Source organism: Haliotis asinina, chromosome 7, assembly GCF_037392515.1.
Source record: "Haliotis asinina isolate JCU_RB_2024 chromosome 7, JCU_Hal_asi_v2, whole genome shotgun sequence".
Taxonomy (NCBI): domain Eukaryota; kingdom Metazoa; phylum Mollusca; class Gastropoda; order Lepetellida; family Haliotidae; genus Haliotis; species Haliotis asinina.
Genome location: NC_090286.1, coordinates 14,939,153 through 14,966,431, shown reverse-complemented (window position 1 = coordinate 14,966,431; position 27,279 = coordinate 14,939,153). Strand labels below are relative to the sequence as shown.

At 43.0% G+C, this 27,279-nt stretch overlaps 1 protein-coding gene across 1 annotated transcript in view; it reads right to left on the bottom strand.

Moving 5' to 3' along the window:
- Nucleotides 1-6,574: 6,574 nt before the first annotated feature.
- LOC137291424 (uncharacterized) overlaps nucleotides 6,575-27,279 on the bottom strand; it is a 30,245-nt gene continuing 9,540 nt past the window's right edge. The window contains exon 2 of the mRNA XM_067822760.1: nucleotides 6,575-11,256. Within this exon, the coding sequence (XP_067678861.1) occupies nucleotides 9,796-11,256 (1,461 nt within the window). The 3' untranslated portion in view covers nucleotides 6,575-9,795. The remainder of the gene's footprint in view (nucleotides 11,257-27,279) is intronic.

Below are 27,279 nucleotides of genomic sequence, written 5' to 3'. Positions count from 1 at the left end.
GCAAATCAGAGTGTACATGACATCAAAATATTCTCCATAACAATAAATGCCAAAAACAATTCTGTCGAGTTGTTTCTTTATAGTTGTGAATCAGCTTGGTAAATCGTGTAAGTGTACGTGCCTCTTGAGACAAATTACACACTGAAAATTGAAGATATACATAGACTGACTAAAAACTTAAATTAGTTGAATATGGTTATCTATCTCAAAATCTGTAAGTGCATTTCGTGTTTATATTCACAAGACTATCGCAAAGTTTGTAAGAATCTTGACAACACGTTCACCGTATAAGTGCAATTAGTTTGTATGTTCATGACACGTTCACCATGTAAGTGCCGTTAGTTTGTATGTTTACGATACGTTCATTGTGTAAGTACATTTAGTTTGTATCTTCATGACACGTTCACCGTGTAAGTGCAGTTAATTCGTATGTTAACGTTCACGGTATAAGTGCAGCTAGTTTGTTCATGACATGTTCACCATGTAAGTACGGTTGCGTAGCATGTTCATGACTCGCTCACCATCTAAGTGCAGGTAGTATGTAGGTTCATGACACCTCAACCATGTAAGTGCAGTTAGTGTGTATGTTCACAACATGTTCACCATGTGTAGGTGGTTTGTCCGTTCACGATACGTTCACAGTGTAAGTGCAGTCAGTTTGCATGCTCACAATATGTTCACCATGTAAGTGCAGTTAGTTTGTTCATGATGCGTTCACCATGTTAGTACAGTTAGTTTGTCTGTTCATGACACGTTCACCATGTAGGTACAGTTAGTTTGTTCATGATGCGTTCACCATGTAATTACAGATAGTTTGAATGTTCATGATACCTTCACCATGTAAGGCAGTTAGTTTGTTCATGATGCATTCAGCATGTTAGTACCGGTAGTCTGTCTGTTCACGACACGTTTACCGTGTAGGTACAGTTAGTTTGTTCACGATATGTTCACCATGTAAATACAGTGAGTTTGTTCACGACACGTTCACCATATAAGTACAGTTATTTTGTGTGTTCACGATGTGTTCACCGTGTAAGTACAGTGAGTTTGTTCAAGATACGTTCACCATGTAAGTACAGTTAGTTTGTGTGTTCACGATACGTTCACCATGTAATACAGTATGTGTGTTCACGACACGTTCACCGTATAATTACAGCTAGTTTGTCTGTTCACAATACGCTCACCATGTAAGTAATGTTAGTTTGTATGTTCGCGATACGTTCACCATGTAAGTACAGTTAGTTTGTCTGTTCACGATATGTTCACCATGTAAGTACAGTTAGTTTGTATGTTCACGACACGTTCACCATATAAGTACAGTTAGTTTGTCTGTTCACGATATGTTCACCATGTAAGTACAGTTAGTTTGTCTGTTCACGACACGTTCACCGAGTAAGTGGAGATGACGTGGAGATAAGTGTTTGCTTCTCTTCACGTTTGTGGGCATTTCCATCTGAATCTGGAACGCTCCTGCTGCCTCAAATCTGGCCCTCGCTCAGTACCCACAAAACAATCACTGACATTGAAAATAGCTTTCAAATGCAGATTATGTCCACTTTTGCAATCTAGAATGGATTGTGCACCGTATATGTCTTACTTATTCCTCGCCAGTCGATGTCAAATGATCTCAGGAACATCAGTTTCTCCCTTATTTCATGTTGTAATGAATTATATTTTGAGTCAGCATTAAAATAGCGGGATGGAACAATTGTGCCACGGAGTCTGGCTTGCAGTTATATTTTTGAAGAATGTCGGACATTAAGTACTGATTACCAGCGCGAGTGTAGCAGTACAGAAACAAGACGCAGGTTGAGTCATGATTGGTTAACCGACCACTATTGACGTGACCGCGATTGTTCTCTACCGTAGATCTGACTTAAGTAGGGAACTCTGGACAGTTTGATGGACTGTACAGGACGAGCGGCGTCTAGTGTCGAGCGTCTATGCACGTTACATGTTAATGAAAGAAGGCATGCATATCCCTTGAACAGTTTTCACAATCACTGTCAATTATTCATGGCACGGGATCACGTATATTCTTACATGAGGCATATTACAGTGTCCAAGACTGTATACTTGTATACCATACCATACGTAGCATGCCGTCCGGTTAGGATAGCGTCTTTCCATTGAGCATACCATACCCTCCAAGTCCGACAAGTTGAAACTGAAGAACTATGTCAAGGTGATATCAAACAACACACATCGGGGCGGCCATGTTACGGTCGAGCTGTCAGTTGTCAGTTGACGTCCGTCGTCAGACACTTCCGTAAGCACTCCATTGAGCGGCTTGCAGTTGCTAAAGCGTCTTTACTAATATCTGTGGTGGCGACTTTTGTTACATCAAACACCTAAACTCAAAATATCCAGAAACATCGCGCTTCGCACAAGTTGTCATATGACAAATTATGTCGGTGAGAAATATTACTAGCACGCGATTAAATTGGACCACATTTACACCATATCTTACGTTTAACCTTACTTTTTCTGTGTAGGATTTTGGATCATCGCATCTGAACGGGAAGTGTCATGTTACCGACTTAATCAGCCATATGTTAGGGTTGAATCGTACTTAAAACATTTGCCATTGTGCCTCTCAGTGAAATCTCTATCTAAACGTTGAAAAAGTGAGTGTGACGCGCACTTGTGTGTAGGAGTAAATATTATGAAATCGAAATCAATACTATGTACACCAATGTGTTGATACTATGGACCTACTTTGTGTTGATACTACGGACGCCATTTTTTTTATATGATGGACACTTTTAAGTGCATACAATTGACGTCATTGTGTTCATACTATGACAATTTGTTTTGAAACTAAGGGCTACTTTGTGTTAATACTATGTACGAATTTATGTTGATACTATGGATGCCATTGTGTTCATAAGATGCGTGTCATGGTGTCAATACTATTATGGACTCCTTTGTATGATTCTTTGGACTCTTTTATTTTGACGCTATGGACTCCTTTGTGCTGATATCATGACCTCCCTTGTGTTGATACTAGGGAGACTCTTGTGTTGATACTATGGTCTCCTTTGTTTTGCTGCTATGGACGCCTTTGTGTTGAGGCTGACTATGGACGCCTTTGTGTTGAGGCTGACTATGGACGCCTTTGTGTTGAGGCTGACTATGGACGCCTTTGTGTTGAGGCTGACTATGGACGCCTTTGTGTTGATATTATGAACTCCTTTATGCTGGCAATATCAGTACTCTTAGTTGGTACAATGAATACTCTATGTTGGTTCTGCGTACAGTCTTGTGTTGCACTATGGATACTCAGGTGCTAGTACTGTGAACGTCTTTGTGTTGGTTGCTCACTGGTTAGTATAGTGGACGCCATTGTGGACTACATCTATGGACGGTCTTTTGTTGTCTCTGTCAGACGTTGTAGATCGGTCAAACCAGATGGGACTTTTCGCCAGTCGTGATGTAATAGCCTTCAAATCTGACTGTTTAGCTGAAATTTACTTCGTCAAGCTAGAACAGCATCACTGAAATTGACGTGCACGTGCACACCACGTGCCAGCGTAAGGTCACGTACGTTATTAATTTGATAACATCTAATCAATGACAATTAATCGTGCGCTGCTCGGTATTAATTGCCTCACCTAGTCAGGTAAACACGACGAGACGGTGTAGCGGGCTGCTGCAGCTGAGACAAAGGCATCAATCAATACCAGGCTCATCTCTCACACACACACTCCCTGCTGCCAGAATAAACTCCAAATCTCTTCTCTGGCGTCCGCGAAAACAGCCTCCTGATCACTGGGCACCGTCTACCGTTACACAACACGCAGACTATTTATACAGTAGCTTCCATATTGATATATCATTTATTATTAATGACTTCACTTTGTTATACAATTTGACTGGATAACATACAACATAGTGATATGTGTAGAGCTGATGGGTGGTGGGGTCTTGGTGTCGGACCTGGAGGGTCCCTCAGACAGTCCCCGACAGGCCACCGCTCTCAGGTCCTCTATAATTCCCCGTAGTCCACTGTGCACATCGACCAGTTACCAAGCAAGAGAGTCCATAGTCCACACAACTGAACCAGCACTTACAAGGGTGTTAAAGTAAGCAGTGTGAAGTGGCTGATTGACGGGCACAAATATACAGGTGTTATATTCATCCCGGATACTCTGTCTCAACTGTTGACAAAATGGGTATTGTTTGTGTTTTCCATGCATGTTTGGTTCGACTGTTTGTTGAATACTTAATCTTCCACTACCCGAGATCAATACTACTTAAACTTTAGACCCGGCCTGTCAGCCGTCAATACTGGGAGGTTTTATAACTTCGGTGTCAAGTTAAGCTGTGTAACTATGCACTCACAAAGCGTTATTTCACACGGAATTTCAAACGTCAAATCTGCATCGAAGTCAAAGTTTTAATCTGCATCTATAAAGACAATAGTGTGTCGGCTGCTGGTTTCTCAAGCTGTGTGAATGGGTAAGATTGCCAGTATGTTCCAACACTGACGTTGGCTCGTTACGATCTCAGTTCGATGAACAGCTTGACCATAGTGTGAGTCCTTGAAGCCCGGGATAGAATGGGTCTTCAGCAACCCACTTGCCATAAACGGAGACTATGCTTGTCGTAAGAGGCGACTAACGGGATCGGGTGGTCATGCTCGCTGACTTGGTTGACACATGTCATCGGTTCCCAACTGCGCAGATCGATGCTCATGTTGTTGGTCACTGCATTGTCTGGTCCAGACTCGATTATTTACAGACCGCCGCCATATGGCCGGAATATTGCTGAGTGCGGCGTAAAACTAAACTAACTTACTCATTCACTGACCATAGTGTGGCAATTGTTGGTGGTTCCACGATGGTTATGTCCGCCTTACTGGTTTGTCTGGCCGGTTATTGACAGTCCGTCTTGATAATGCAGGTTTGTCTGGCCGGTTATTGACAGTCCGTCTTGATAATGCTGGTTTGTCTGGCCGGTTATTGACAGTCCGTCTTGATAATGCAGGTTTGTCTGGCCGGTTATTGACAGTCCGTCTTGATAATGCAGGTTTGTCTGGCCGGTTATTGACAGTCCGTCTTGATAATGCTGGTTTGTCTGGCCGGTTATTGACAGTCCGTCTTGATAATGCAGGTTTGTCTGGCCGGTTATTGACAGTCCGTCTTGATAATGCCGGTTTGTCTGGCCGGTTATTGACAGTCCGTCTTGATAATGCAGGTTTGTCTGGCCGGTTATTGACAGTCCGTCTTGATAATGCAGGTTTGTCTGGCCGGTTATTGACAGTCCGTCTTGATAATGCTGGTTTGTCTGACCGGTTATTGACAGTCCGTCTTGATAATGCTGGTTTGTCTGGCCGGTTATTGACAGTCCGTCTTGATAATGCAGGTTTGTCTGGCCGGTTATTGACAGTCCGTCTTGATAATGCAGGTTTGTCTGGCCGGTTATTGACAGTCCGTCTTGATAATGCTGGACTATTGCTACATGAATCAACACCCACCAGCCATGACGTATTTGTGTAATTATGATAAGTACCCGTGAAGATCCGGTTTAGAAATGATCTCAACCAAAGCATGCTTGTCGTAAGAGACAACTAACGGGTGGTCATCCTCGCTGACTTGATTGACACGTCATCCTGTCCCAGTTGAGCGGATCGATGCACACGCTGTTGATCTATCTGGTCCAGATGCGAATATTTACAGACCCATGTCACATAACGGGAAAAGTGCTCAGTGCGGCGTAAAACTAAACTCACCCACTCATTCAGCGTTCTTGTGCCTGGTATGATCGGCAGCTGTGCCATATCGTCAGTATTCTCGCATACATTTGAGGTGAACACAACTTGACCAACCTAAATTCCGCTACAACCGTTTGCCTATGCCGGGATCTAACTGAAAGAAGATACTGACGACATTGGCTACTTAGTAGCACTGATAGCAGGAGTATAACCTACAAGTAATAATCTGGGAGACTCAGAGGTTGACTGACAGCTGTCGACCGGAAACAGTCTTCACAGACAGTGTCCCAACACTCAGACTTTTGTAACATGTAAATGAACGTAAAATGACGGTACAAGGAGACGGGCAACGCTCTGATTAAGAATAGGGAATTCCTGGAAAAACTGCCGTCATGTTAAAGGGCTTGTTCAGTCTGGTACAGTTTGATCATATGACATAATGTAACAGTTACTATATCTGTTTCAGGAGCAGGAAGCCCGATGAATGCCATTTTTAACATAATGGACAATGGACTGTTTTGAAGGTTACGGGGTCCCAGTAGGTTGGTAGGTTTAGTGTGCTGCGATTAAGTACCTTGGTCTGCTTGTGTTGTTTCGAATCGCGGGTTGGATCCACCAACAATGTACACAGCACTTTCCAAAGAACATGTTATCCCATATCCGCGTACACTATACGTGAATTACATATTGACAAAACACATCAGAGGAATCTCGAATCAGTGGGTAAGTTCGACATACAGGACACAACGAGCCCTCAACTGATACAAGAGTCAGTGGGTGAATTCGATATGCATATCTCATCGAGCTATAGGCGTCTCTAGAGTCAACAACAATACACAAGACCACGAACACGTCAGGGTAGGCTGCGCAGGTTTTATTTCAGATATACAACAATCATTGGAATAGATACAGTGCATTTATATCACAGGATCGTGGACTGCTGATGGTGTGTGATGTCACACTGTACATGGCCACACCTTCGCTCGCTGCACCCTCACAGACATGTACAACTCCACATACAGTGGCCATGTACATTATACGACTTAAGAGGCGTTTACATTAGTTTCATCGGCTCAGGCACGTTGATCGAACTACGCTGGTATTTGTTGAAGCAGCCGAACTATCACAAAAAGAACAAAAACTGAAAATCACGTATAAAACAGCAGTATATGTAGGGGCGACAACAGAAATTCATACATTATGCAAATGCATTGGCAAAACGTTGCACAGTAGATCAGTGGAATCCAGGACATGGTCAGCACGGCGCCGCTGAATGGCAGTATTTTGGCTCTGAAAAGTTCGGACAATTCTAAACTTCATGCCTCACATCAGTATTGACTCTATTTTCTATGCATTAAATGCCTCAAACCTATATTCCACTGTAATTGATTAGGCAAGGCGTTGCTTCCATTGCTGCTCAGGACAACAACATTAATGATATTAATACATCCCCAGTGAAAAGTACTTGTTATATAAATGAGGAAGAGGGGAAAGTGCACGTTACACACTTAATCCAATCAGCTGAGAGGTACATTTTATGTTTCCTAATTTCAATGTGGGCAAGTTAACATGTCCCATACAACTCCAGGACTGACTCACGGGCTTGACACAATGGTGGCAGACAGATGGTTACTGAACGTGGCAAGCCAGCAACAGCTTGGAAACAATTTGTAACATATAACTCAATAATTATGAAACTCATTTCGAGGTGAGTTAGTTTCAAAATCCTGGGAATATAGTCAAAATCTGAAACTGGAAAACACAAGATGTTTCTCCGTTTGTCTCATAAATATAATAACTGGAAAAGGCAGTGGAAACCCAAAGACATATGTTGCTTGCCACATCACTGCCAGTTGACGGCCTATTATTTGTCCATTTTCGTCAGTGAAGTGTGTAGTTGCCTCACAAACCTCGCCACATTAAGCAAGGTGAGCAGAACATGGACATACTGAAAGAAGATGTACACAGAAGGGCCCTTTAAACTGATGTTTAACGAAAACAAGAGAGCTATGCGTTCAAAACCGCATCCATTGGGTGTATTCCTAGACACCACTTCTCAGTAATTAAAATGTTACACACACAAAATCCGTGTTAAACAGTCCTTCTGAACTATTACAAACGGGCAGAGTGTACATGTATGGTGCAGAAACAAAGATATGCTAAGGTGTGACAGTGTCTTACTGTAAAGCTAAACGTAAACCACAGCGGCCAAATACCGATCTGTCATGTGAGTTCAGTATGACACAAAATGTTAAACTGCTTTTTTAAACTTAGTAATAAACAGGTCAAAACTGTGTGATGGTCCGTTGCGACACATCTCAATGTACACAATGTACAGGTCCTCACTGTGTTATGTGATGATGACCCGTTGGGGCAAACCTCCATGTACATAATGTGCAGGTCCTCACCGTGTTGTGTGATTTCCCGTTGGGGGTACATCGCAATGTACAGGTCATCACTGTAAGTGTTGGGGCTCATTTCTACAGGTCCTCACCGTGTTTAGTGATGTCCCGTTGGGGTACATCTCAAATTACAGGTCCTCACTGTGTTGTGTGATGGCCCGTTGGGGCACATCTCGATGTACAGGTCCTCACTGTGTTGTGTGACGGCCCGTTGGGGCACATCTCAATGTACAGGTCCTCTCTGTGTTGTGTGATGGCCCGTTGGGCACATCTCAATGTACAGGTCCTCACTGTGTTGTGTGATGGCCCGTTTTTCCACATGGATGGGACGATACTACTATTTGCATAGCACCAATATCTAACTCTGATGCTTAAAGGAGTTTCGTTTTTTCTCTTTATCACAGGACGTCAGTCTCAACGTCCCATCGTATTTTCAATTTCAACTCCCTGGGGACCAGAACTAAACACTCTTGTAGCCACAATACTGCATGTTGCTGCAACCGCAAGTAGCTGTTTGTACATATTCATGTGGCTACCATGTGCACATTTGGTCATTTACCAACAGATTCGTGGGTTGCTTTAGGTGCACAGGGTTCTGTATTAGGAGTTGTGACAACACAGCACACACAACTGACTCTGAGGTTTTTACATACAGGTGGGTTCGATCCCGACGCCTTAACCTCGCTTGATCACTCGCCTTAGCTTGCCCACCGCACCCCCGATGTGTGATATAGTATCAGCCCACCGCATCCCCGATGTGTGATATAGTATCAGCCCACCGCATCCCCGATGTGTGAGACAGTGTCAGCCCACCGCATCCCCGATGTGTGAGACAGTGTCAGCATATAAATATGTAATAATTGTGGTATAGGTTAGGAGTTTAGGCTGTAAGGTTGCGGGGTGGAGGAACTGTCATATAGGGTGGTAGTAACAACAGTAAGAAGGGACAGGCACAAGCTGTAGTACGTAGCTGTAAGGTCTTTCTTGGTATCTGCTGTAGGCTGGGAGCAACATCAGCGATGTTGTAGGAGAAACTGCAATTTCCAGATTGGTGGTACTTGCGCTATTGGACAGGAGAAGCATAAGCTGTAGCGTGGGGAAACTGCAACCACTGGATCGGCTAGGAGTAAAAGATTTGGTTTTAGGAGAAGCAACAGCATTCCAAAGATTGCAACTATAAGGTTGGGTAGAAAGACAAAAATAGCTGTGGGATGAAATTGAGGTAGCAGCTGTAACATGAAGGCATGAACCAGATATATATAGTACAAAATAAAACACCGAAAGTTGTGTCACAATAGTTATGGAAAATAACGTTTCATTTTTAATCTTGCAATGGCCTCGGGTAAGTAGATGCTTACGTCAGTTCATGCATATATTCTCCCCACTTACGTGAGGAAAACGGGCTTCAAATACAACATACTTGTATAAAATAAAAGATAAATTAACCCACTGATTATCAATATTGAAAGCACATAGCTCAAAGCAAACTGTAATAATAATAATTGCTACACACGATAACACTACAAAAAGTCTAGTTAAAAAAGAAAACATTGACATGCAGCCGTGATCTTTCCTTTCTTAAGTAACATCCCCATCAGATACACAATTGTTCATAGTCCCGATATCACATACCAACGTTCTGGTGTAGGTCACACTTTCGGAAGAAACAACAATTCGTTATCGAGAATACAACCTCATGAACTCGTCATCTCTCAATGGCCTCCACGATTTACCCATAACTTTGGCTACTTCTATTTTGGAATCTTCATACGACCTTGCTGTCTTCTTCAGGTGTCTGTGAAAATCTGTTGACCAGTCTGGAGACTTTGGCCAGTCGCATTTCTTCAAAAGGGCATTCTGCCGAACAATTAGCGACTTTAGACTCTTGCCTCTGTTTGCCAGTAAAATAAGTGAGGCATTAGACAACCTCTCCCGAATCACAAGTGTGCGTAGATGCTGGCAATGTTGTACGATAAACAAGAAGTGCGAGTCTCCTCTGTCGTGGAAAGATCTACGACCTTGAATTCTTGGAAGGTGTTTCTGTACTATCACTTCGAGAGTCTTACTGTAGTGCTCCACGATTGTACTGGCGATGTCTGCTGTCATCTTCGAATAAGGCGTAGAAAAGCGCACCTCAGAAACTGGAGCTCTTGGTTGGAACAGGAGATCCTTTTTTGTCAGGCCTCGTATCTCTAAAATGACTCTTAACTGTGGTGCAATTTCCTTCAGTAGCTTCCATGCCTCGAACGACACTGCCTCACAGTCGCACGTGTAGGGGTCCTGCAGAATGTGAAGATACACCAGCCCCATCCCGCCCAGAAGCAGCAGCATTTCCTCGTCCATGTGCTGGGGACTGACGGTCAGATGGAACAGGTTGGAGAACCTGGCTAGTTCTGGCAGTGGCACTGGGACTTTGGACAGGTTGAGGAGTTCCAATCTTCGCATGGTGTCGTGGCAGCTGCCTATCATGGACTCAATGAGGCCTGGAACTTCACATTCATCTAGGAGGAGTTGGTTCAGTCTCAGGCACTTCAGGGTGGGGATGTTTCTTAACGTCAACTTCAGGATATCTAGGATTTTACCACCAGTTCCATGGATTCTCACACCAGCAATACCGCGGCTCTCGCACGAGAACGTGAATAAGAATGTGTGCAGTTTGGGCATTGGAAAGTCGTCATAAAACTCAAAGAAACAGTTTAGTACTCTGAGAAACTCATACAGGCTGAAGAAATTGTCGATCGGCGTAATGATGATCCTCTTGAAGTGTGCTCCCACCTTTAACAGGCACACCTGGGTCTTCCTGCAACAAAGGTCTCGCTGGTAGCCCTTGTACAGGTTGAAGATACGGCGTGTTAGGGTCTTCTCTAACAAGGTGAAAGTCTCCCACACACGTGGAGAGTAGAACGTGGCGCGCCATGAATTGCACACTTGGGACGCCACGTGGCGGTACTTGGGGGTCAGCAGGGTGAAGATATCCTCCAGCAGCATCTCGGGGACGCCGCTCCAGTCTCTTTTGAAAGATGTGAGGAACTTGGTACACTCCCCGTCGTCCTCCTCATCCTCATGGTCATCGTGGTCATCGTAGTCCGAGTCCGACAGTCGGTACTTTCTCACATAGCGGCGCTGTACGGCGTACATCTGCAATACATAGTTACAAAATAAGCAACGCACCACGAAGAATTATGAACTTTCTGTCCATCGTGAAATAATGGTTGAAGACCCCATCCTTTCACCATTCATTCAGAGGTACAGATAATCCGAGTGTGGAGTAGTTTTATTCTATACTGCCGAACAGAGGAAAGTATACAGCCACGTTTGAGGGTGGGATTTCCACGTATGTGATACAGACATCCTATAGCTAGTTGTGTTTGACATGGGTTGCCTTACGACTTTGTAACACTTTGTACGTTCCTTTGCTCGACTGTTTTCTATGCGTTACCACTTTAAGAGAAGAAATAAAGAATGCGTGAGTGAGTTGAAATTTACGTCGCATCAAAGACTTTTTCAGTCAGATAACGACGAGACCAAGTTTGCAAATATACACAAGTCACTTTCTTCATTACAGTATTGTTTACAAATAGAAAATAAACTAAAGAAAAATCGTCTGAAATGTCAAATGGACCAGGGATAACAGCACTGAGCTCTAATGTCCACGGGCCGAAACCTTGAAACATTTATTGCTCTACGTCTGTAGTATATAACAGACGTACGACTGTCGTAACAGGCTGATCCCAGATCAAGTGCAGTAACTACTGTGCTAGGTATTGAACAATGGATGACGTAATATCGTATGTTTTTAACAAAGAAGCATGGTGATGTCATAGAACTTCCACTAATCAATGGCTAAAATGAAAATGAACAAATATTAGAAATGAACCATATGATAATCCTACCTTCACGGTTAATGTGTAATTGTTACAGTTGTTTAGTTAACACGCTACCACTACATGTAAGATGCGGTTTATTCATACAGTCAATGATGTAGTCAAAGTTGTGACCAGATACATCCGTTAAATCTGAGTTAAGACCTTGCCAGAAACACTCCTAAGGAGCGGGTTAGTCTCACTAGGTGATTACTTGCTACTCTGTCCAGCATTAGCATACTAGTATAGGTCTTCAACCTCAAGAAGAAACGCCATTTTCTGCAAACTGTTTGACACTACAGAACCTTGCCATCTTTCCCCACAACTAACATGAGGACCTACAAGTCTAGCTAACAATGAATCAGTGGTAGACTGTGGACATAAGACTCAAACTTTCCCTCTAGAGAGCGTCGTATAGTTTCAAATATGACATCCTTATGATAAGCACACTTAACAAGAGACACTCTGCCTCATAGCGTCAAGTTCGCCAAAGATGACAATTTAGAGGTGTGGCGCAAGGTAACTACAGATTTGCTATCAGGTGGGAACTGAAAACCTCCACCTTAAGTAGCCTCACGGCTAGCCTGACTCTCACCCGACTATTTCCCCATCGACTGTCAATAGGAAACCATACAATCCTTAAAATATGCTTCGGGCACTACACTCATCTTCTTCAAAGTGTCACTAAGACCAGGGAGCGAAGGATCTGATCGTAAACCTAATATTGTATCTGACCTTCGCTGCCCACCCTGTTCTGGCGTTCCTCCTTGAGACATTGAAGTTCTTCAATGATAAACACATACAACCACAAACAGTATCAGTACACTCACAAGAGCAAATATGTAGAAGTAACCAAACCTTAAATTGAAACCATCTGTACAAGCTAAAGGGTAATGTAAAGAATTGTTTGAGTAGTCATTACTTGATAGATGGGTAGTGTGTTGCAGTAAAAATGTTCATGGTTTTTCCATTGCCGCCTGCGATGTTGCCCTGTCGCCTCGGTGTTGTGTTGGGCTTTTCTGTCGAAAGTGTTCTCACAAGAGTGGTCAGACTGGCCCATGGGGACTGTTTTAATTTGAAATTCCACCTCTACACGATGAAATACCATATATGTATGCACAGTGTTTATATCTAGTGAGAATCTCTTGGGCGGCCATTCCTACCTGGGTTAAAGACCGATTCCACGTATGTCAAACCTGTACATTGTGGACACCTTTCAGGTGTCGGTACTTTATGTTCTGCTTTACACTGTTCTGCGGGCGAATCAAAGTTACCTGTCTTCTCAAACATTTGAACTGCATTTCGTTCCTATAACAAGCTCTGAATTAATTAAAAATTGTCACTATATGATACGGCAATGTTAACTCATAAACAGGTAACCTATGAGTTTGTTGCAGTTGAGGATTCCTGCCATGTTGGTCTATCACACTTGTAACATTTTCAAGTTCCTTCATAATTCCTTGAGATAATCTACGTAAAAGTAGTATCGGGACATAATCAGTTGTATTTTGACCACCTTGACTTGACTCGTCGTTCAACAGGGACAATTCCGACTCAATATTAGATCAAAATACACCGATAACAGTCTAACCTTTCAGATACACGACATAAAGCGATGATGTCATGTGGGTACACAATATCAACATCCCCAGACGGAAAGTTATTACGGTCCCTGTTATCTGATAAAATCAAGCAATGGTTTTCTTCCTGAGTTTCCTATGTTCAGCAAATAATGTCTTGCATTTAGTCTGCACGTGGTGCCTTGAAGGCCTTAATGACGTGCAATACAGATTCTATGTAATAAGAAATCGCAATCCACTGATGGACACTACTCCAACAACTCCGGCCAGGCCCACACACTAGTCAGTTCACCTTAACCCAGGGGTCTCACGCCACACGTATACCCATGAAGATCTGACGCTGCAACGGAAGGTGGGTGTCTGTACACTGACACGTAATTGTCACTGTTGTAAGGGAGTGTGCTGAGTTTGGGGGAAGATGGTATCTGAGGTGTATCAGTTGTGAAGGACATGTCAGAACTGCCATACTGGGTAGGAAAGACATGTCTACAGCTCTCTCCTTGCCCTGAGCCGTCTTGGTACTGTCAAGATAGGCAGTAGGCTAAGGTAGCAAAACCCCGTCCTTCTGTTGGGTTATTGTGTCAGATATCCGATATTCTATTTCCTGGTACAATCATCGCCGGTAACTGCTGTCATTGCAGATGTATTTCTGTAACATCGGAGAAGCATTTTCTCCCACAACACCTACTTCGGCAACTCCACCAGCTAATAGGCGTAACTTTGTGTAATAAGCTAATATGCTTGATCAAAAGCTGTTTCCTGGGAGGGATGAGAACATCAAAAGAAGATGGCGACCTGGAGGTGGGGGTTAACGTCTCCCCGGCGACCCGTTCTGCCGCAACATGGAACATAGGGAATATTTCGTCTGTTTATGGGGTCCTATCATGTAGACATTAATAACTAATGCTTCATTTCCAACTTGTTTTCGGTCTTTAAATACTATTACACAGCTGTATCAAAGGAGAAAATATTGCAAATTAGTTTTATTGTCTGTTACATTGCGAAAGAATTATCGCTTGGATTAAGGTTGCACGCCAACACAGCCCGCAACATTATCACGTCAACAAAAACTAACATTTGCTGTTCTTTGATATCGATAGTATAAAAAACACCATATATTTAGCAGTTGAATTGCATACCGATTGAATCCCTCTGGCCTCGAGCGATTGCACTATTACACACTGCCGACAATGTGATTGTTTTCTATGCCTTTGATCAGGCAGCGTGTTTCGTGATTTGAGAGAAGTATAATATGACAGTTCATAGAGTCTCTGGAAAAGAAGTTCCAGGATTCCGTGCTGTGACTATGCGGAAAACGCATACCTCTATATCAATATGCAGTACACAGTAGAGATCGATTAGAAGCGGTCTTTGACATGCTTGGCAGTGTAAATGAGTCATTCTTTGCCATTACCTGCGATACTCATTGCGCTTTATTGCCATGTTCCCTTTCAATAGTTTTTCAGAGAATCTATAGCTTTTGCATTATTCTGGGTGTTACAATGCATTGGGGAAATATGTGTCCCATGTTAAAACGTCGTCCGCCATGTCAGCCAGCAGTATGAGCCTTCGTTGGACCAAGCTGGGGCTTTGATGATGAAACAAATACCAAATTAAAATTTAAATTTTATAGTGTTAACAATGAATTGATTCCTGATACATTGAGCAGTGTTTGTGTAAAACACATCAATAATGTAATTCCCGGGGAAAAAATCTATCAAATAAATAATACAGCATGTAAATATTCATCTGATGGATTACTAATCTGGCACGGATCATTTAACCCCGTGAATGGGATAGGGGAATTACAGCGATAACAGGATTGATCGAGACCTGGTTGTGCGGAATTCAGCTACTGCAGACTGACTGTCAGACGGTCGAGATGAGTGTGTTGGGCGCGCCTTCACAAAGCATGCAGATGTCTTTATGGCCTGTGTACACGACTTGAATAAAGCGAAAACACGAGCACACATCTAAGAATTACAATAACTTTTGTCTGTTATGGAAAGTAATGTACTTTGCTCGAAAAAGACCTGTATTTGTTCCGAGGGTTGCTCGAGCGTGAGGCATAATTATTCTAATTGTAAGATCTAGTCCGGTGTGATGATCGTTGGAATACCTTGTTACAAATTGATTAATGAATCCAGAACTTCCTATACATTCAATCTTGAAACGATTGCTTCCGAACAATCATGAACAAGTGTCATCAGAAGACGACATATCCCCCGCCCCTCAAATATTTGAAAAAAAATAGTCTGACAGTTACTTATTGTGTTTCTATACCAAGTCTGAATTGTTTCCATGGAATTCATGAAAAATATAAATGCCATATATCTGTAAACAGAAAACGTCACCATTTCAAGATCTGTCTCCTTTATCTGCCAAGATCATTTGAAAGATATGAAATGGTTTTCGAATTGTGCTCCGGGAACGAAGTCCGCAACGTGTTCATGGAACCGAGAAAATAATAAATCACAAAAACAAGTAAATAACAAAAGGCACCACTTTGGAGTCTGCCACAAATATCCACCAAGTTTTACGGAGTTCTACTCCGGAAACGAAACACACCTCTGACTTTTGAGAGTAAGTCCGAAACGTTTCCATGGAAACCGAGAAACTAAGAAATCATAAAAACCCGTAAGTAGCAAAAGGCACCACTTTACTGATCATGGCAGTGATGGTAGGTGGGTGGGTGGGGAGTTGTGTCTGATGCATGATGCATAGGCACGACACAGTCACTTAAAACAGCTGATCAGTTTTCACTAAGAAATACAATAACGCAATGAACTGATCTGTGTTTTCGTTCGCCCAAATTTTGGGTGTTTAAGTGACCAAGTGAAAAGACAAGTACATGTATTGCCTGTGACACACAGACCATGTAAACTATCATCACATACAGGTAGGTTGGTAAGGACCTTTCACAAAGGTAATAAAAACTCTCATACAACTCCTGACTAGAATACATGAAATACACGGTTACAGCCAGGGATGTCACTTTGCCAGCCTTGACAGTGACCAGATATAAATAACCCAGATGACCACTGTCCTTTGCCTATAGGGATGATATCAACATTCATCTATCAACCTGACCTTGGCATTGGTAAAATGAAGAGGCGATACACTTACAAGGAATACATGAACAGAGAGCGACACACCTACATATGGAAGGAGGCAGTTTGGTGATACTACAGTGTCTAACTACTTCCAGGCTCTGTATGCATATATTAAATCGCGAGTTCGGGGAATTGGCTCGCTTGTCAAGAGATATGACTCTACCAACCAACACTCAACACAACTCAACACCTGTATAAAACAAACAAGGAGTTTAATACACAGCAGTCACAGGATGATGTTACATCATAATTTCATTAGTAGCATGTTACAATTATAGTTATTAATCAGCTTTCAAAGAACATAAACATTATACGTAGATTCGTTATACATACTACATTAATCACGATACACACTTAGAAATATACAACGCTATGTCATTGTTAAATATTATATTCTACACTGTGCAGTTACAAAACAGCATAGTACTACTGGATAATTTTAATAGATAAAATTTACTAGACAGTCATCCCCTGATTTGTAACTGCCATCCGTACTATATATCTATTCCAGCTATCGCAGATAATCGCGTTTACAGATAAAACTTACGATAATGCTGCTATTATAAACCTCAGTTTATGTAATATAGATGGACTAAGGAATCGATGGGCAGTCGTGAGTATGCCACGAAGGGATACGTGGCACGCACGTGATTTGACCACTGGGAACTACAAACAGCCGTAAAGACAGCCACATGTATTGCACCTTGGTTCTGTTAACTTTAGAGATACTCGTCACGGATTAAGCCCAATACTCGTTATCACTGTGACTCTTGACACGTTTAACATTGAGAAATGTGGTCAGTTGGTCTGTAAAATTCCAGTTTTCAATAACACATACCATTATAAAATATTGGTAGAACTTTGTCCAATAATACATATAGCAATTGGGGTAAATAGCGGAAGGGACAGGTGGTTGCTGGTCTCAGACCTGAGCCATGGTGGAGACCCAATGTTACTTACATTGAGTAACGACTGAGTTGAACACAACATGCACCTTACGTCATACTTGTATGAGGAACAGTATTACGAACGCCTACATCAGTAACCCAGCGATCTTCACACTGATATTGACTATCGACGGGGGACACTCTATAGGCCATTAATATTAGGGGCGACATGTAACAAGAAAAACCATCTTAAGTAGATCTTTCTTTCCTAAGTGTTTTGAGCCTGACTTAAAATACACGGTATAAAAATAAGTGTGAAGTAATAGCTGCTGTAAAGACACGTGAAATACATTAACTGAAAATCTTCCACAGTGTCCTACTTTGAACCAGCTGACGGCGAAGTAAGAAGAGAGGACATGTCGGAGAAGACGCCTGCATCAGCATACACTAGCAGGCTGGTCATTTTAACACTGCCAGCATTGCTGGCAAATGTCCATTTCTGGCCTCCCAACCCGAAACCTATCATCAACTGAGAGAACTATTCTAGCATTTTGATAAAAATGGTTGCAGTTTTAAGACCAATGTGACCATTTCCCATTTGAAAGGAAACCTCTGTAATAAAACTGGATCCTACCAATGGCACTGAACACTTGCCACTTGCATGAACACTCGGACGCCATGTTAATGCCTCCACACAGAGTCATCACTTGTGGCCACTTAGCTTCTGGTTTCTTGAAGCTGACATTCCCCTTTCTTATGCCTTTATCATACTAGTCTGTAAATTGCTGTAAGGACTGAGCGGCAGCTCGAACAGACCACGGTCCGGCTGGGAGCGAGTAATAGACCTACAAGGTATTCATTGCCGATTACATTATATTTGTGATTCCCTTTATGAAACTCTGCTGCGGCGTAGTTACATTCGCATAGCCACGGATGAGTCGCCTGGAACCAAAATGCCATTAATTTGAACAAAATGTACCTAGTATCCTTGTTCCAGGAAATGATCTCTAAACGTAAAACTATACAGGCAAATTTTCCATCATAACACTCTTAAATCTGAAGTAATTCCCCAGAAGCGCCTGAAACACAAAGACATTTGCGTGACGCACATCCGTAAAATGGCCGCATCTTGCATGGACATGATCCCATGTTGAAAGAAGTCTCTGCATGACCTGTCCCGCAAAATTAGATCGCAGTGTCTGCGAGTCATTCAGCTCGTGTCTTCCAACAGGCGCCATGATGGGCATACTTGCACTCACAGCGCCACAGAAGGATGATGCTTAAAACAGAATAGAAATTTTATTTCCAAATCTCATACTGAAGTCGACAAACAAAGAAGCCATCTTCGCTCAGAGTGGAGTCGCCATGCCGACGATCAATCAAGATGGCGACGGCTGTGCCAAGGCTGAGATCTCGTGTGCACGTGATTTCTGATTTCAAAGAATATCAAAAGGGAACGATTTTTTGGGGGGGAGAGAATGAATCATACCTCTAGTACCTTTATTAGATGCCTAAACATATTTCTAGGGAGCCAATGTGATCTTAAGCGGATGTGTTCCTTTACAGAAATTGAAATTGAGCAGTGACACACACTGGACACATGCACCATGGTCAAAATTTAGCACTGAACCACTGACGTGGAGACTTAGTTGTCTGGGAAAGGTGTCCTTATTCCACATAAATTCTTGTAGCGTCGATACCAGTTGTCCCTAATACACATCAGCCCATACAGTGTCTATACCAGATGCCCTTACTACACATCAACCCTTACAGTGTCTATATCAGGTGTCCTTACTCCACTACTACACATCAACCCTTACAGTGTCTATATCATGTGTCCTTACTACACTACTACACATCAATCCTTACAGTGTCTACATCATGTGTCCTTACTACACATCAAGCCCTACAGTGTCTATAGCAGGTATCGTTACTACACATCAATCTTCTCAGTGTCTATATTAGGTATCCTTACTACCGAGCGGTCCTTACAATGTATATGCCAGGTGTCCTTACTACACATCAGTCCTTACAGTGTCTATATCATGTGTCCTTACTTTACAACAACGTATTTTTCATGGAAGTCAGATTCAAGTTCAGGGAAAATATAAGTCAGCGGGTTGAGGGAATATATCATTCCTGAGATGAGTCAGGCATTACACATTATATACACTGAAAGGTCGGGCTGCATGTCTGTTTTACCCAGGGAATATACTAACATAATTTATGACATTTCAGAAAACATTTACGAATCATAATGAAATGTATTAGATATGATCACCTGATGTAGGAGCGGGTGATCTCGTTTGTGACGGTGGTTTGAGAGAAAGGTCAGATCTGTGATGAAGGGGTGAGATAAGGACCAGGTCTGTGATGAAGGCTTGAGAGAAGGGCCAGGTCTGTGATGAAGGTGTGAGAAGAAGGACCAAGTTTGTGATGAAAATGTACGAGAAGAAGGACCGGGTATGTTGTGAAGGTGTGAGAGAATGACCAGGTCTGTGATGAAGGTGTGAGAGAAGGGCCAGGTACGTGATGAAGGTGTGAGGAAAGGACCAGGCATGTGGGGAAGGTGTGAAGAAAGGACCAGGTATGTGGGGAAGGTGTGAGAGAAGGTATGTTATTGGAACATCACGGAGATGTAACAGCAATACGGTCATTTGAGTTCTACCTAGTTCCCTATTAGCCACCATTAACCGCCAAGGCCCCCTTTTTTAATTATGAAGAACGGTTGAGTCCATGGACGATTTAGTTTTCTGCACAAACAGCCAAACAAACGTCTATGTAAATTAATCAAGTCCTAACAGCTGAATGAGTAACCATTTGGAGTTTGACGGTGATAAAAAAAATCTTCAGGAAATCGATTACTTAATCATATTGCAAGCAGAAAAAATCTATTAAACAGAGAAGCTGCATGACATGAGGGAGTATACATTATTACAAACTAAGTGCGATATAGGGGGGCAATTAGCTTACAAACCATGTGAGCCCGCACTGAAGCATTTTTCCTGGCTTTGATCTTGCAACGCACCGAACCAAGGGAGGCGGTCCGAGACCCCTCGACGTCAACGTGATGCATGCCGGGTAATAGTAATGAGCGTGTTACATAATTACGGAGAAGATTATTTTTATCAATTAATATCGTCGCCAAAGTGTCGTAATGATCATGACATATTAAACACAGGGGCGGTGTAGAATTTGCGACAGTCCAATATTGCTTCCCTTTAGACATATATCATACAGTTCATTGGACGTCCATCGGACGTCTCACACTACGGCGCTGTCTAAACTGATTACAATACATCAAATGAATTAGAGATCCTGGAAAAGGTACTAATGTATCTGTATGACGAAACCACCGGGAGATCCCGGCAACAGCCACGGAACAATGAATCGCTTCTATGATGTCCTTTTCCCAAAGGATCCATTACATGGTTTTAATTTTATAACGCTCCATTTTATCAGAAGGCGGTTCCTGAGAGGACTTCGCTTGGAAATCGAGCGCCACGTGACACTTGTTTATTTTGTTGGCATACTGAATAAATGCAAACTAATTGAAGCTGGGCTAGAAAGTCTTATCTCTTTGTTCTGAGACTGAACGTGTAGCAGTGTAGAAGCTGACAACCTCTGTCCTCTGTTTGTGTCGTAATGCGGCAGTTTGGGAACTGTTTAAACGTAGGTGTAGGATAAAGCGCCCCTAATAAGTTGCGCCAATACCCATTAACTTCTTAAATACTAACACCATTTCCTATGTGTTTTCCAGATGCTGTATTACGGCCTGAGTTCCGACACGTTATATCCTCGCACTGACCCACACTGCGCATGACTGAAGTATGCGCATGGGCACAAGCCGCTGCCATGTGCTCTGTCTATAAAAGAAGCAATAAAAAGCCTAATTTGTATTCAAGGCGGGAAATGAGTAATGATTGAATTCTGTACAAGAGTCATCCGTCTGATGTAAAAAATACGATGAACAGTTTACAGGTAATTTAAAGACGCTCAAGCGACGAGCTACTAAATACTTGTTCACGGGTGAGATACAAGCCCATGTGATAGATATTTGATATCATCTAAGCCTGTCCGAACACACGCAGCGCTTTTCTACTCTGTCGCCATCCTAGGGGAAGCACGTGATATGGCAATTTCTTTCATCCGGGCTTTTGCGATAATAGCGCCCTCTGGTGAATCACCTCGTCAACATTTGCAAACAGCATGGAACGAAATTGGGAAATTTGTAATTTTTTCAATGCTAAGCTGAATTCAGTATGTTTTGTAAGTGAACATTTGTCGGCTTTATTTCAAAACGCGAAACTAAATGTGTGTTATCTATTTACCTAGACTGCTCGTCTTCCCTTACATTTCAAACTTATCTGTCAGCATAATTTTAGACTCTGCGGCAATGAAATTATCTGAGAACGGACGGTTTTCTCAATTAGTGCACATTGGTTCAACACGCCCCGTCAACTCCCACAGCCGTCCGTTCATTGGTGTCCTTGATGAAGAACGTTCCCCATAGAAAGTCATCCCTAAAGGAGCCGTACATACTGAACATGTCTGAAGAACGCAGTCGATATACAGAGCCACGTCGGTTGACGGTTTAGTTGTGCTCAATAACCTTCAGTAGTACAGGACATCCCTTCTGTTAAAAGTATTGTACTGCATCGCATCCCTTCTTTACAGATTCTTGTAGTTCAGGAAAATCCCTCTGTACAGATTCTTGTAGTTCAGGACAATCACTGTGCGCATCACACACCCTTCTGTACAGAATACTGTAATTCAGGATACCTCCCCCAATACCTACATCTGTAATGAAGAAACCCCCTGGTCCTTATGGAGTACGGCAGTGCAGTACTGCCTTCATTCTACATACCACAAACGCAAACACACATACACGCGCACGTATGCACACATGAGCGCGACCCGTGAAGGTCCCGGAGTAGAATGGGCCTTCAGCAACCTATGCTTGCCATGAACGGCGACTATGCTTGTCGTAAGAGGCGACTAACAGGATCAGGTGGTCAGACTAACTGACTTGGTTGACACATGTCATCGGTTCCCAACTGCGCAGATCGATGTTCGTGTTGTTGATCACTGGATTGTCTGGTCCAGACTCGATTATTTACAGACCGCCGCCATATAGCTGGAATATTGCTGAGTGCGGTGTAAAACTAAACTCACTCACTCACACATGAGCGCACACCGTCCGTAAAACCTGTTAATGTAGTGGTTGGTTGGATGCTAGTATAGCGGCAATATTCCGCCTGGACTAGACAATCCGGAGATCAAAAGCATGCGCATCGATCTACGCAATGGCATGTGTGATGGGATCCGATGACACGTGTCAGTCAGCGAGCCTGACTACCCGATCACGTTAGTCGGGTTTGATATATTTTACAAAGTTTTGACAAGGAGTTGTCCGCTTTCCCCATAAGCAACAGCATTTGTGTATGACCTGTCAAAACGTACGATGTACAATTTCAGCATTCTCCCTCTTTTGGAAACCCCAGATCTCAGCGCCATATGTAAGGATTGGAACAATCTTCTTATCGAAAATATAAAATGCATCAGAAAAACACATCATTAATGACTCAGCCGAGTGCTTTACTAGCTTGTCCAAAGAGATTTTTACATGCTCTAGTCCAGACTAATTTCGGTGTTACCATGAGTCCAAGATACTTATAAACATTTTCCAATGGAGAACCATTATCCAACCATTTTCTCAATATTTCTATCCATGCCCTGTTTGTAAGAGGACATATGTGAAGCGTCAAGACGACGTTGAAGTTAAATAACAGAGTCAGCAACCAAATCAGATCATTTGCAAACAACAATGCAACAATGTCTAGCATTCATCCGGATATATATATATATATTAGTCCAGACAAATATATAAACAAAGAAAACAGCACAGGGCTGAGGACACAGCCTTGACGAACTCCACAAGAGCTATCAAAATAGTCAGTTAATTTTCTACCAAAGTCATAAGATACAGTGGCTTTAACATTTCTGTACATATTTTGTATCAAAGTAAAGAATTTACAATGGATTACATTTTGTAAAAGAATATATCATAATTTGTACCTGTTAACCATATCAAAATGTACTGTAGATGACGATCAATTCATCTGCCAATAGCTCCTGTATAGGGTACAGAGGTGCCTTAACATAGAGGTGCCTCCGTATTTTTCACTGCAGAATTACTCTTGGCACAGAGCAGCATTCAGTCTATTTCTAAGACATGTCTAACACATATGGTATGGTTTGGTGTTGTATCAGAATGTCAATTAACGCAATAGGAATTGGGATGCCATTGTGCGTTTGTAATACACAATGGAATATTTCTATGACATACTCTTTGGCTAATTGCATTTGGACGATTAGCTGTAACGTAAGAAAATATTCAAGGTAACAAAAAATTTTGTCAGAGCAAATTGACCTTGATGAGATTGGAAGCAGATCTAGACAGACGACCGTGACGTCACCACAGCCGCGTCTGTTTCAGTCTTGTACATTACCTTAATGTCGCCACAACCCCACTAACAACCTCACACCAAGCGATTTAGTAATAGTATCAAACAGAAGTACCTTCCAACACACCTAGGTAAACATCATTCCCAGAAAGGTAGGTTAAGAATAAAAATACATAATTGAGAATTGTGAGAGTCCTTCCCAGTTGAACTGAGCACAGCAACTGGGGATTTAGATGCATCCAATACATCTACTTCACCATTATAACAACCGCATCTGCACCGACCACCATCACAACAACCACATCTACACCGACCACCATCACAACAACCACATCTACACCGACCACCATCACAACAACCACATCTACACCGACCACCATCACAACCGCATCTGCACCGACCACCATCACAACAACCACATCTACACCGACCACCATCACAACCGCATCTACACCGACCACTGTCACAACAACCACATCTACACCGACCACCATCACAACCGCATCTACACCGACCACTGTCACAACAACCACATCTACACCGACCACCATCACAACCGCATCTACACCGACCACTGTCACAACACCCACATCTACACCGACATCACAACCACATCTACACCGGCCACATCACAACAACCAGATCTACACCGACCGATCACAATCACATCTACACCGACCACATCACAACAACCACATCAACACCAACCACCAACACAACAATCACATCTGCACCGACCACATCACAACCACATCTACACCGACCACTGTCACAACACCCACATCTACACCGACATCACAACCACATCTACACCGACCACCGTCACAACACCCACATTTACACCGACCACCAACACAACAATCACATCTACACCGACCACATCACAACCACATCTACACTGACCACTATAGTCTGTCGTACAGACCCTGAAGTATAAATATCCAAGAAAGCCCACGCAAGTCTAGAAAATGTGGCAAGTCTAGATTTCCAAAGAAAGTCTCAAGGCTCCATTTCATTATAATATTTTTTTTTCACTATGGACGTTTTTTCAGTAAAATATGTTCATTTCCGAGACTAGCTGTTAGTCTACGACCACTGTCACAACAACAACCACATCTACACCGACCACTGTCACAACAACCACATCTACACTGACCACCATCACAACAACCACATCTACACCGACCACCGTCACAACAACCACATCTACACTGACCACCATCACAACAACCACATCTACACCGACCATCAACACAACAATCACATCTACACTGACCACATCACAACCACATCTACACCGACCACTTTAGTCTGTCGTACAGACCCTGAAGTATAAATATCCAAGAAAGCCCACGCAAGTCTAGAAAATGTGGCAAGTCTAGATTTCCAAATAAAGTCTCAAGGCTCCATTTCATTATAATATTTTTTTTCACTATGGACGTTTTTTCAGTAAAATATGTTCATTTCTGAGACTAGCTGTTAGTCTACGACCACTCTCACAACAACAACCACATCTACACCGACCACTGTCACAACAACCACATCTACACTGACCACCATCACAACAACCACATCTACACCGACCACCGTCACAACAACCACATCTACACTGACCACCATCACAACAACCACATCTTCACCAACCACCACCACATCACAACCACATCTGCACCGACCACATCATAACAACCACATTTACACCGACCACTGTCACAGCAACCACATCTGCACCGACCGCCACCACCACAACCACATCTACACCGACCACCACCACAACAACCACATCTACACTGTACACAATCACAACAACCACATCTACACTGACCACAATCACAACAACCACATCTTCACCGACCACCACCATCACAACCACATCTACACCGACCACCGTCACAACAACCACATCTACACTGACCACCATCACAACAACCACATCTACACCGACCACCATCACAACAACCACATCTTCACCAACCACCACCACATCACAACCACATCTACACCGACCACATCACAACAACCACATTTACACCGACCACTGTCACAGCAACCACATCTACACTGACCACCATCACAACCACACCTACACCGACCGCCACCACAACAACCACATCTACACTGACCACCATCACAACAACCACATTTACACCGACCACCATCACAACAACCACATCTACACTGACCACAATCACATCTACACCGACCACAATCACAACAACCACATTTACACTGACCACCATCACAACAACCACATCTACACTGACCACAATCACAACAACCACATCTTCACCGACCACCACCATCACAACCACATCTACACCGTCCACCATCACAGCAACCACACCTACACCGACCACCATCACAACCACATCTACACCGACCACCATCACAACCACATCTACACCGACCACCATCACAACCACATCTACACCGTCCACCATCACAGCAACCACACCTACACCGACCACCATCACAACCACATCTACTTCGACCATCACAACAACCACATCTACACTGACCACAATCACAACAACCACATCTACACCGACCACCATCACAACCACCACAACCACATCTACACTGACCACATCAAAACAACCACATTTACACCGACCACTGTCACAACAACCACATCTTCACCGACCACCACCATCACAACCACATCTACACCGACCACATCACAACAACCACATCTACACTGACCACCATCACAACCACATCTACACCGTCCACCATCACAACCACATCTACACTGACCACCATCACAACCACATCTACACCGACCATCATCACAACCACACCTACACCGACCACTGTCACAACAACCACATCTTCACCGACCACCACCATCACAACCACATCTACACCGACCACCATCACAACCACATCTACACCGACCACCATCACAACAACCACATCTACACCGTCCACCATCACAACCACATCTACACTGACCACCATCACAACCACATCTACACCGACCATCATCACAACCACACCTACACCGACCACTGTCACAACAACCACATCTTCACCGACCACCACCATCACAACCACATCTTCACCGTCCACCATCACAACCACATCTACACTGACCACCATCACAACCACATCTACACCGACCATCATCACAACCACACCTACACCGACCACTGTCACAACAACCACATCTTCACCGACCACCACCATCACAACCATACCTACACCGACCACTGTCACAACAACCACATCTACACCGACCACTGTCACAA